General features: G+C 45.9%; 1 protein-coding gene across 3 annotated transcripts in view; it reads left to right on the top strand.

Annotated features, from left to right (window-relative positions):
* prdm6 (PR domain containing 6) overlaps positions 1-12200 on the top strand; it is a 112339-nt gene that overhangs the window by 12356 nt on the left and 87783 nt on the right. For all 3 annotated transcript variants that reach the window (XM_070555624.1, XM_015960312.3, XM_070555625.1), the window contains exon 2: positions 9746-10441. In XM_070555624.1, coding sequence (XP_070411725.1) covers positions 9760-10441 — 682 coding nt within the window. In that variant the 5' untranslated portion in view covers positions 9746-9759. The remainder of the gene's footprint in view (positions 1-9745; positions 10442-12200) is intronic.

Below are 12200 nucleotides of genomic sequence, written 5' to 3' on the forward strand. Positions count from 1 at the left end.
GATCAGCTGTTTGAGCTGCAGGGCATTCTGGGATCGTTCAGGTGAAACCCGACTCACCTGAGCTGAGCCGCAGGTTCTCCCGCAAACTTCAAAGTTACCCATTCACCGGAAGAACTTTGACCTTTAACCTGCTAAAAGAGGCCCGCAGAGTTTAAAGTGAAACTTTTTGGGCTTTTCTGTAATTTGACCTCTGACCTCTGGGCAGACCTGGCCTGCAGCTGTCTGAAGGTTTTCAACCTTTTCTCCAAATAGTTTGGAAATGACCTTTGACCTTTCACAGATTAAAGGGCAACCCTAGTCAACACAAAGGTCACAGTTGGTGCCTGTCCTTACATGTTAACACGCGCCCGTGTGCTCCAGAGGAGCTGCAACAGCACCCTGGTAGCTTCTCCTCCGAATTAAAGCTTCTCTTAAATAGTTTATTTATTTATTTAGTAAACTAAATGATTCACATCTGGGATCTTCAACACTTTCAGGTTTGATGGTAAATTACTGGTTGCGTTTGAGGAACTTTAAACACCACAAATGAGCTTTTTAGTCCAGGATCAAACAGTTCATGTGTTAGATTATAATTGTTTATGTTTTAGTTGTAATAAATCTAATTGTGACTGTGTTTGGGAACATTTGGAAAGCTTTTATGATTATTCACATCTCCAGGTAGTTTACCTGCTCTCACCCGTCGACTCTGGACAGGAGCCGCAGACCCGACGCAGGAGCACAAAGCCGCGCTAAATGAACTCTTGTTAATAATATGTTGTTTTCTTTCCTGCAGCCGTCTAAATAATTAGCTTTTGTTGTAGAAAATGATGAATTTGGGCAGTTAATTTATTGATCGTCTGGCGCCTTTCGATGTGCTTTGCTTTAGAAAGTCATTAATCAATGGATGAAAACACCTAATTCTGCTGCCGCTCGGCTTCCCTCTCCTCCGTTTTCTGCCTGGAACAGAAGCTCCGCCGCGACAGTAAAGGGAAGAGTTACGGTTCGCGCGGGAAACGATCACAGAAAAGTAGGAAAAAGAACGTAACGTCGTTATTTGTTAGCTTTAATCGTTTAAAATCAAATAATATAACACACCAATGAAGACTGAAAAGTAGTCTGTCAAATTCTTTTATTTTGGAAAGGGATGTCATGATTTTCCTGCATTTTTGTTTATTTCCTGTAGCATCACGGTAAGAGACATCCAGATGTGGCCGTTTTACTGTTTTCTGTGCTGCGAGACACGAAAAGCCTTTGATGTGACTGACAAGAATTTCAGAACAAAAGATGAAGAAAACGGTCCCGATCAAAAGTTTAGGACACTTTCAAAATGGCCCAAAATCGCATTTTCATGGTCGGATCGTAACAAATTCTGTGCAACTTTATCAAAGAAAGGCTTTAAACCCCATAATCTGGGTTTATAATCTAGAGCTCCGCCTCTCTAACAGGATTAGGATGTTCCTCAGAGGCCACCTGACAGGTCTTCTGCCTCCTAGTGGAGAATCTCAAGTCTGCAGATGGCGGTGACATTTTTCTTGTCTGTGTAATTATAGTAAAACTGAGTTTTTTATAACATTTATATTAACATCAGTAAATAATTCATGCTGTAAATTATAACTGTGTTGATGCAGGACATAAAATCCAACTGGAGGTAGTTGGAAGTGGGATTAGAACCACCAACCCTCTACATGCTTGCTGTCAGCCATCCTGTTTACCCAGCAGCCAATCAGGTGTCAAGGATCAGCTCCACATTCCTCCGAGCTGAAAAAGTCCGTTTTAGCCGACAGGAGTTCATTTTCAGACGCTGATGTTTGTGTTTTTGTTCTTTATCATCCAGCAGCTGGATGACGGATGAGGCCCGTCGGACCAACGCCAGTCATAACAACACGGCGTTTAGCTCCAGCTCTTATCCTCCTACATTAACACACACACACACACACACACACACAAGCTATTTTGCATGTAATGTGTGTGTAGCTGCAGCAAACGGGTGGGAACATTTGCGGCTGTGGATAACGAGTCAGAGCTAAAACACAATGAACTGCGCTGTAATCTGTCTTATCTGTACACACAAACACACACACACACACACACACACACACACACACACACACACACACACACAAATAGAGGTGAGTATGCAGCTGATGACCACCTGCAAGGGAAACTGATAATAAATGTTGGAACATTGATAAATTTTATTTTAACACAAACCAGAGTTTTCCAGGGGTCGTGAAACCAGTGGGACCCCTCTGGTCCTCTAGCGCCCTCTGGGGGGTGACAAGGGTCGCACAGCCGTCGTGCCGATATTCAGCAGAGTCGACGTGTCCATCAGAGATCCGTAGAGCTTGTTGGACTAGTTGGTACAGAAACGTAGAAGCAGAATTAGACGTGTCTGGAATTTCACCAAATGTGTTATCAATACTTGACGTTAAACTTCTGATGCTAAACATCGTTTTTCTCATCTCAATAAATTTGGTACAGTGATCCCTCGCTACTTCGCAGTTCGTTTATCGCGGATTCATGACTTCGCGGATTTTTTCTTTGGAGCCTTATTCAAGGGAAATTCGCCGATTCGCGGTATTTTTCACAGATTTGCGGTATTTTCTATGCGAAATATCAAGAAATTCCTGTTTTTTTTTCATCAATTCTATCATAAAATGCACTTTTTGTAATAAAACTATAAAAAAAAACAAGTAAAAATACAGTACTATGTAAAGGGAGGGTTTTAAAAGTCTGAATAGTGAATACGTACCTGTTAAATAAATACTGTAAATATGGTGTCCCTACTTCACGGATTTTCACCTATCGCGGCCAGGTCTGGAACGCATCTACCGCGATAAACGAGGGATCACTGTAATAAGAAAAATGGAAAGGTGTGTAGGTTGGTGAGGCTCATGTCTCTTTATGAAGCTGTACCATCGGCGTGACAGCCCCAGCTAGTGGACAACTTTAGTTTTTGCGCCTGCATGTAGTTATCGTCCATTTGCTGTTATCGAGGTGAACTCCTCAGTATACCGTGACTGATTTTAGGCCATCTCCTCCAGCCCTACGTGACACAATAGATGCATTTTCCCCACGAGCTCAGCCATGCAGCCTTTTGTTTAACGCAGCTCCTCCTGCAAAGCCGCTAAATCGTCGCAGAATTGCAAGACTGTGCGTGATTTCACTAATTCTTGTGATAACGAGCGAGGAGAAAGACGGCAGCATGTATCCTAAACAGTCTCTGGTTTAGTTTCTATCCTGAGCAACGCAACAAAACTTTTCAGGGACGCGTTCAAAGCAAATAGCTTTGTGGCCGTCGTAAAAGCACTCATCGTCTATAACCTTAGCTATCAGCTGCATGCTGTTCTTCTCAGACGTTGTGACACGCTTACGTGTCCGTTGGGAAGGCGGGATTAGAACCTTGGTTTTACGCCCTGGAGTTATCTTATTGCACAAGGGCACAAATCTTTCCCCTAAACTGCACAAGAGAAGTTAGTTTCTGATGGCGACCATTGACGCTGTTTATTTTAGCCCCCGGTGGCTATCGCTGGTACTGCGCAGAAAGCATTTATCATAGTTTTTTTAATTCTTCTCAGAAATAATCCTGCTCTCCATTTTAACTTTTTTTATGTTTGAGACTTTTACTGTGAAAGTTTAAGGGAAGTTCCTCTGATGCTAGCCCCTTGTATCTGTAGATTGTCTAAGTTCTTTCTAACCTTCTGTTGACATGTTGATCTCAACCCTACAGTCTTGTTTATAGTTATTTTCTCTGGCGTGGCGCTAACGCTGTTAGCTACAAGTGAAACTATAAAAACTGCAATCTGGTGCAAAAGTCTGTTTGTGTCGGTAATCCAGCTCCGACTGAGAGACCATCTAAAGCAGTGGTTCCCAAACTTATTTAGCCGTGCACCCCCTTCTATGTCCCGACCATGTCGACACCCCCCAGCCCCCACCTCAGGGCATGGCTATATATATATATATATATATATATATATATATATATATATATATATATATATCAGACGTCAAGCTAAACAGGCAGGGTTAAAAAGATATGATCGACCTTTTTCCCCATCACTTTCATTTTTTAAATAGTAATTAATAAACATTCGATACCATTACAATTTCCTTTGATTTCATTTTAAATAAATATTTAGAGTGCCCAGGTAGAACATTAACAATGCAATTTAACGGTTTTCTTAAAGTAGGAACGTTTAACCTGTGCGGCCAGAGCGCTCTCCTTCCTTCTGCTCTGCGTAAACCTGAGCTGATCACCTACTTGTGCGTAATCAAATGTCAATAGGGGACAAGATATAGCCATGAGGTTCACTTTTGCCTCAGACCGACTTATTGCTGTTTCATGGTGAGGCTGAATCTGCGATCCGCTGCCACGCCGACTGGAATAACAAATGCTGCAGTAACAGGCGTTGTTGTCAGGTTCATGAGGAGTCACTGGCTGGAGCGGACCCGACTTTAATACGTCATCCCAAAATAGAAGCTAATATCTTAATTTGACCTTGAATGAAAAATGTTGTTATAAAACCTCTTAGAAGTTTTTATCACAGAGGAGGCAGCGTTCATTTCTGCCTTCAGTCTGACGGCACGCCGGATTTTGCGAGGCGTGCGCACTTATTGAATCTCTGTGTGTGTGTGTGTGTGTGCGCGCGCGAGCGGCACAGCTCCATCAGCCGTTCAAATCACCGAGGTTAGTTATTGGCGCTATTTACACCAACGTTGTAAAATGACTTCTGCCCAGCCCAGATGTGCTCACTTGTGCACCCGTGAGCCGTGGTTCAGCCGGAACGCGTCTGACCTCTGACGGACGCACTCTGAACTTCAGATCTTCAGCGCGCTGTCAATAGCCTGAATGGGAATCATTTCTTGATTTATTTAGTTACATCCACAATGTTCTGTGTGTGAGGTTTACAATGTCAGAACACCTGCATGAGACAGGTGTTAATTACAATCTGCCAGAATGACTCGCCGCCTTCAGATTCCTCCAACACCGTTAAAAATGATCAAATACGGAACATATCGGCGTGCGAAGGCCAGAGTGCTGAAGTTCGGCGCATTGTTATTATGAAGCTAGTGCACATGTGGAGGACACACACACACACACACACACACACACACAAAAATATACTTGTTTTCAATTACATTTATTGGGCCCACTTACTTTTTCTTAGGCCCACCCACAAATGAGTTTCTACGCTAATGGTGACACCTGACAGACTTCTCTGAGCTCCGCAGCCATTACACTTTTCACCTTGTGCACCCCCTAGCGGCAGCTCGCGTACCCCCAGGGGTGCGCGCACCACACTTTGGGAATCCCTGATCTAAAGGATCTGGAACCCTCTGCAGGTGTTCTGGATTCATCAGCTGTGAGCCGTAATCATCACAGGTATAACTACAGGCTGAGACATCTGGCTTTGCATGGACCGCGTCTGTCTCATAAATGAGTTTCACCTTTTCTCTTCTGGCACTCAGAGCACAGACGCTTTCCTTCTTGCCCCCCTATCTTTTCCCCCAAGGCTCTTTGTCCCGTCTGCCTACAGAGCGCTTCTCTGCATTTCTTCTGGGAATCCCTATTTTTTTTAGAAATGGATTTAATTAACTGGTCATTCAACACGATTGATAAGATCTTTTCCACGATGAGAACGGAGGAGGGGGCTCCCACCTGTCCTCAAGGTACACATGCAGCGGGATAAGCGCTCGATTCCTGAAAGGTCTGGAGGATCGTTTGTCTCTCTCAGCTGTCCATTGAGGACGTCGAAGATATGTGGATATTTGGCTTGATGATTACTGGATTTCTTCTGATTGGAGTGGGAGGATATCTGGTTTTCTGGAAATTTGGGAAGTCGGGAGCGATTGGAGTGCAACCCGCATCCATGGACGGCACCGCCCGGGCGGATGCCTCACAGTCTGGGACGTTACTCGAGGTGAACCGTAAGCTGGACAATGTCCTAGCTGTGTTACCGGTATGAGTGCTCAAAATGGATGTCATCACGGAGCGGGTCACTGGAAGGTGTGGAGATGTTTAATACCTGAATTGGCTTCACTGGAGGACTTGAATGATCAGTTACAGACTTAAAGGCAGAGTGGAAAATTATCTCTACCTGACCCAAACAAAGTCCTGTTGTCCAATCTGACGCCATAAGCAGCCTTGGAGTTGTGTGCAAAAACCCCCACGATGGAAGGAATGCCGACGAATGCTGTGAAAACCCGACCCCCACCCACCCGCCTTCAGATTGTGGTCTCTGCATAGCGAGGTCATCAAAATGGAGGAACTCACTGTGCTCTGTGCTTTCCCATGACCTCCCTCCCACCTGTGGATTCAGTTGGCCGAGCGCCACACGGGCTGCTCCCGCTGAGGAAACCAGGGTCCCAGCCCCCCCCCCCCCCCCCCGCCGGGTCTCATGTTGTGAACTGTGTCGTTCGTGCTTACATGTAGAGGTGTTTTTTTTGCATAGTAGAGCTACACCCTGCCAGGAGTAGCTCTGTTAATGCCTTCTTCTCCCTCCCCGAACTCTCCTCATGTAATCCCCTCTTCATCTATTGAAATGAGCGCCGTTATGGCTGCTCTAGCGGTCTGCCTGTATCTGTCCTGTCTATATGTGTGTGTGTAATCTTGGTCAGGCTGTTCTGTGGAGTCAAGTTCCTATGCTGTGGTTCGCTGGAGCGCTGGCAATAAAATTCTCTCTGATTCTCTGATTCGCTTTTAGGTTGAATTACTGACAAAAAAGAACTTTTGCACCAGATTCACATTTTTTTGTTTCACCTGTCTGAAAGATCTGGATCAGAACCGGCAGAACCAGATCTTATCCGAGCAGCTGAAAGCGACTGGATCAGCACAAGAGAAAAGGTCTGAGTAGAGCCGCTGCTCCTCCTCATCGACAGGAGTCCGCTGAGGTGGTTTACAGATGGCTCCATGAGTCCGGGTCAGAACCAGTCCTCGCTGGTGGGATTATTCATCTTCTCTGGTTTGTCCGAGAATGACTTGGGAACTCCCAGAAGGTGTGCATCTGAGTCCTGGGTGAACACGATTGGGTTCTGATGTACCGAGGATCAAATCACAGATCGGTTCTCCAGAACAAAAAACAAAACAAAAACAAAAACCAACCAGAAGGTTTAACCGGGAGTTTTGGTCTCGTTTTCTTCGACTTTTTTCCATTTTTCTTCTGGTTTGTGACCTAAAGTGTGACTAGTATCGCCACCTGCTGGAGATGATGTTATTTACCTCAAACCAGGTAAAGCCAACAAAACCTTCAGATTATTTTTCATTGATTTAATCCCATTTAGTGCAGCTTGGAGTGAGAATGGTTCTGGAGCAATAAACACAGATTTAGAACTTTGAGACGATTACATAAACCACATCAGCAGACCTCAGATAGACCTACTGGACCTGAACCTGGATCTGGACCTGGACCTGAACCTGGATCTGGATCTGAAACTGGATCTATGCCTGGACCTGGACCTGAACCTGAACCTGGACCATGGATCTGGATCTATGCCTGGACCTGGACCTGAACCTGAACCTGAACCTGAACCTGGATCTGGACCTGAACCTGGATCTGGATCTGAAACTGGACATGGATCTGGATCTAGACCTGGACCTGGACCTGAATCTGAACCTGAACCTGAACCTGGATCTGGACCTGAACCTGGATCTGGATCTGAAACTGGACATGGATCTGCATCTGGATCTGGACCTGGACCTGGACCTGGACCTGAACCTGAACCTGGATCTGGACCTGAACCTGGATCTGGATCTGAAACTGGACATGGATCTGGATCTAGACCTGGACCTGGACCTGGACCTGAATCTGAACCTGAACCTGAACCTGGATCTGGACCTGAACCTGGATCTGGATCTGAAACTGGACATGGATCTGGACCATGGATCTGCATCTGGATCTAGACCTGGATCTGGACCTGAACCTGGATCTGGACCATGGATCTGCATCTGGATCTAGACCTGGATCTGGACCTGAACTTGGATCTGGATCTGAAACTGGACATGGATCTGGACCATGGATCTGCATCTGGACCTGAACCTGGACATGGATCTGGACCATGGATCTGCATCTGGACCTGAACCTGGATCTGGACCTGGACATGGATCTGGACCATGGATCTGCATCTGGATCTAGACCTGAACCTGAACCTGAACCTGGATCTGGACCTGAACCTGGATCTGGATCTGAAACTGGACATGGATCTGGACCATGGATCTGCATCTGGACCTGAACCTGGACATGGATCTGGACCATGGATCTGCATCTGGACCTGAACCTGGATCTGGACCTGGACCTGGTTCTGGATCTGGATCTGGATCAGGATCTAGACCTGGACCTGGATCTGGACCATGGATCTGCATCTGGATCTAGACCTGGATCTGGATCTGAATCTGTGTCAGGACCTGGACCTGGATCAGACCCGGGTCTGGTATTGTAGGAGGAAGATGGACTCAGATGACTCCTCTTTTATTCTAAACATGAAGAATTCGATCAGAGGTTCGGTCCAAACGGACCTGATCAGCTGTTCTGGTGTGAAGAAGAGTGTGACGATAAAAACTGAAAAGATTCAGACAGAACCAAACCGAGTTTAGGAGGAAAAAGGAGGAGAGGATAAAGTGTCAGGCTGGAGAAAAAGAGAGGAGGGAGGGATGTTTGGGGGGAGGGGGGTGTAGATGGGGAGAACCGAGGAGGAGAAACTCGCGCAGATTTGGCTCCGGAGACGCGCAGGTCGCAGCGCACTGCTTCACCGCAACCCGGAGGAGAACCGAACCGAACCGGAACCAGCAACCGGGATCCGCTCCGACAGCGAGGAGCTTTGAATGAGTTTTAGACACAAATAAACGTCCAAGAGGAGGAGCGGAGGCTCCGCGCGCCTCTACACGCACACAGCTGCCTCTGCCGGGGTGCGCTCAGAGCGCCGACCCGTTGGACCCGAACCGGAACCCGGACCCGCACGGATCTGCTGTTTATGTTTTCAGATGAAACTTTTCCTCTGCGGCTGGTTTACGCGCTGAACTACTTACAGGAGTGCACGTGAGTGAGCGCGCGTGCGCGCGCGTTTCGGTTTAAAACTGGGATTATTAATCCAGTTTATAGTCTCAGAAACGTGCTGGAAACCAGTTAGAAAACCAGTAAGTTTAATGGTTAAAACGGCAGCAAAGATTCAAATAGCAATTAAATATTATTTAAACTTTAAGTGTTTTTACTTAATAAACAATGATTATGAAATAGATTATATAGATTTTCTGACGTTTATCAATAAAAAAATCAGTTCATTTCTAAAAGTAAAAAAAACAGCGAATGAGTCTGATTCATACAGAAAAACCAGAAATCTGCAGATTTAGTTTATTAAAAAATCTGAGTCAAAAACAAAAATCAGATTTTAGATTTTTGGGTTAATTTATGAACCTTAAAGATGGAAACTGGGTTTAATGGTTACGGGTCAAAAATAAACAAACTGATAGGTTTTACGTTTGAAAAGTGATGTAATAAATGTAAAACATTCCAGGTTCAACAGAATTTAACGTTTAAGTAAAAAACAAACGTCTGCAGGTTTTCGGGTAAATCACAGAAATCAGGAATAATGGCAGCGATCCCAGCATTCCCAGTCAGACCTTCAGGATGAACTTCTGGCAGGATTTAAAACATCAACATCTTTTTATTTAAAAACAGTTTCGTGTGTGTGTGTGTGTGTGTGTGTGTGTGTGTGTGTGTTGATGCTGAGCTCTGACCCACTCCCTCTCTGGTCTGACACCCCCCCCCCCCAGCTCAGCGGGCGGCCATGCTAAAGCCGGGCGACCCGAGCGGCTCGGCCTTCCTGAAGGTGGACCCGTCCTACCTGCAGCACTGGCAGCAGCTCTTCCCTCAGGCTCAGCTGAAAGCTCCTCTGGTCCCGCCGCCCCCCCTTCCTGACCGCCTCTCCATCCCCGTGGACCCGCTTCGCCCATCCCGACTGCACAGCCACCTCCTGGCCTCCACGCACTGCACCTCCTCTTCCTCGGCCACATCCTCCTCATCTGCAGCAGCTTCATCAGCGGCCGCTCTCACCCCATCCTCCTCCATCTCCATCTCCACCCCCGCAGGACTCTCCCAGATCCCTGTCTCTCAACAGATCGCCCTCTTTGGGCAGGCCCTGGCACCGGTCTGCTCCGGCCCTGTAGGACCCAGAGGAGGAGCGGGAGGTCCAGCAGGAGGAGGCGCGGGAGACCTGGTGGTGGTGGTCCCCCCGGAGAACCAGCAGGGTCACAACGCAGCAGTGGAGCTCCTCCATCAGGCCAAGGAGCAGAGCTGTGGGGGGGTCGGGGTGGTGTCGTCCAGCGTGAAGAGCAGCGGGGGAGGAGTGGAGGAGGGAGGCAAAGGGGGGAGGTTCAAACTCACTTCAGAGGAGCTGGACTACTACCTGTACGGTCAGCAGAGGATGGAGATCATCCCTCTGAGTAACCACACCGGGGAGGCCAACAACCGTACGTACACACACACACACACACACACACACACACACACACACACACACACATGCATTACAAACACACATGCACGCATAACCAACACACACATGTACACACACGCACACACACACATGCATCACAAACACACGCATGCACACACACACACACACACACACACACACACATGCATCACAAACACACATGCACACACATAACCACATGTACACGCACACACACACACACGCATGCATCACAAACACACACATGCACACACATGCATCACAAACACACACATCACAAACACACGCATGCACACACACACACACACACACATGCATCACAAACACACGCATCATGAACACACACACACACACACACACAGACACACACACACACACGTACACACACACACACACATGCACACATAACAAACACACACATGTATACACACACACACACACACACATGCACGCATAACAAACACACATGTACACACACACACACACACACATGCACGCACGCATAACAAACACACACATGTACACACACACACACACCATGGAGGTCAACACCTGTACGTACACAGCACACACACTTTCCTGTCATCTTAAGGGAACTGTGGAGCTGGGCGGTGACCTTAGACCTTTCTGATGACCTCTGACATCCCACTGATGTTTTATCCTGAAAATCATCTTTAAGTGTAGATCTAAACACTTGAAGTCATTCAGTTTAAATTCTAATTTAAACATAAAACAACCTTTTTCTTTTAAAGTTGATCGAAACAAATATTTTTGAGTCAATAAAATTACTGATTTATTTATGTTTATTTGTTTATTTATTTGGCAGACACTTTTATCCAAATGGACGTACAAATGTTAACCTATAGGGCATGTTGTGATCTGTGGGGGAAACCGGAATGCAACTCCACGCAGAAAGGCCGCAGCCGGGTTTCGAACCTGCAACCTTCTCGCTGCGAGGCAACTGCACCACTTAAACAAATCTAGAATAAGCATCTCATCAGGAGGTGGCGTCTATTTTAATCTTTTGATTTTGTTACAAAATCATTTTTTATTTCTAGATTCTAAATCACATAAAGCTGGAGGGGTCAGAGGTCACGACCCCAACCTGTTTCTGCTAAACTGCATGTTTGTAGTCCAGCACTTTGATTTAAATTCAGTTAACTGAATCTAATCATTAGATAATTAATTATCGTTTTTCTTTGGTCTCGGTTCAGTTTTTATTTTTCAAAAATGTTAAAATATAAAAAATTCTTGAACATTTTTTCTTGCTGCGGGATCAAATATTTAACATTCATCATTTTTATATGCGTGAATCCGCGTGCTCGTGCGTGCGCGCGTCTGTGTGAGTGTATTTCTTTAATGCATGAATGCGCTCCGTCAATACACGCACGCGCGCACACACACACAGATGAAACTCCCCTCGTGGTCCGGTCGGTGTTCCGGTCCCGGACTCACTTCAGCCGCGGCGCGGCGCGCGCAGATGAGTCCGGGAGTTTAGCTTCTTCCTATTTTCCCGTTTTAATGAGTTTTCAAATCCCAACGTTTATTATTTTAACCTGGAGTTTATTTTGTCTCAGATGCGTTTTATTAAATGCGCCTCCAGAGTTTTTAATTTATTTATTTATAAGAAATATTTACAAAGCCAAACTTTAATCGGAGCTGCTTCTGTCTCGGATTAACGGTTTAAACTTTCCTTTGATGTTTAAAACTTTGTAAATGTTTTATTCTAGGTAAAACTTTCATTTTCTATTTAT

This window comes from Nothobranchius furzeri, chromosome 10, assembly GCF_043380555.1.
Source record: "Nothobranchius furzeri strain GRZ-AD chromosome 10, NfurGRZ-RIMD1, whole genome shotgun sequence".
Lineage (NCBI taxonomy): Eukaryota > Metazoa > Chordata > Actinopteri > Cyprinodontiformes > Nothobranchiidae > Nothobranchius > Nothobranchius furzeri.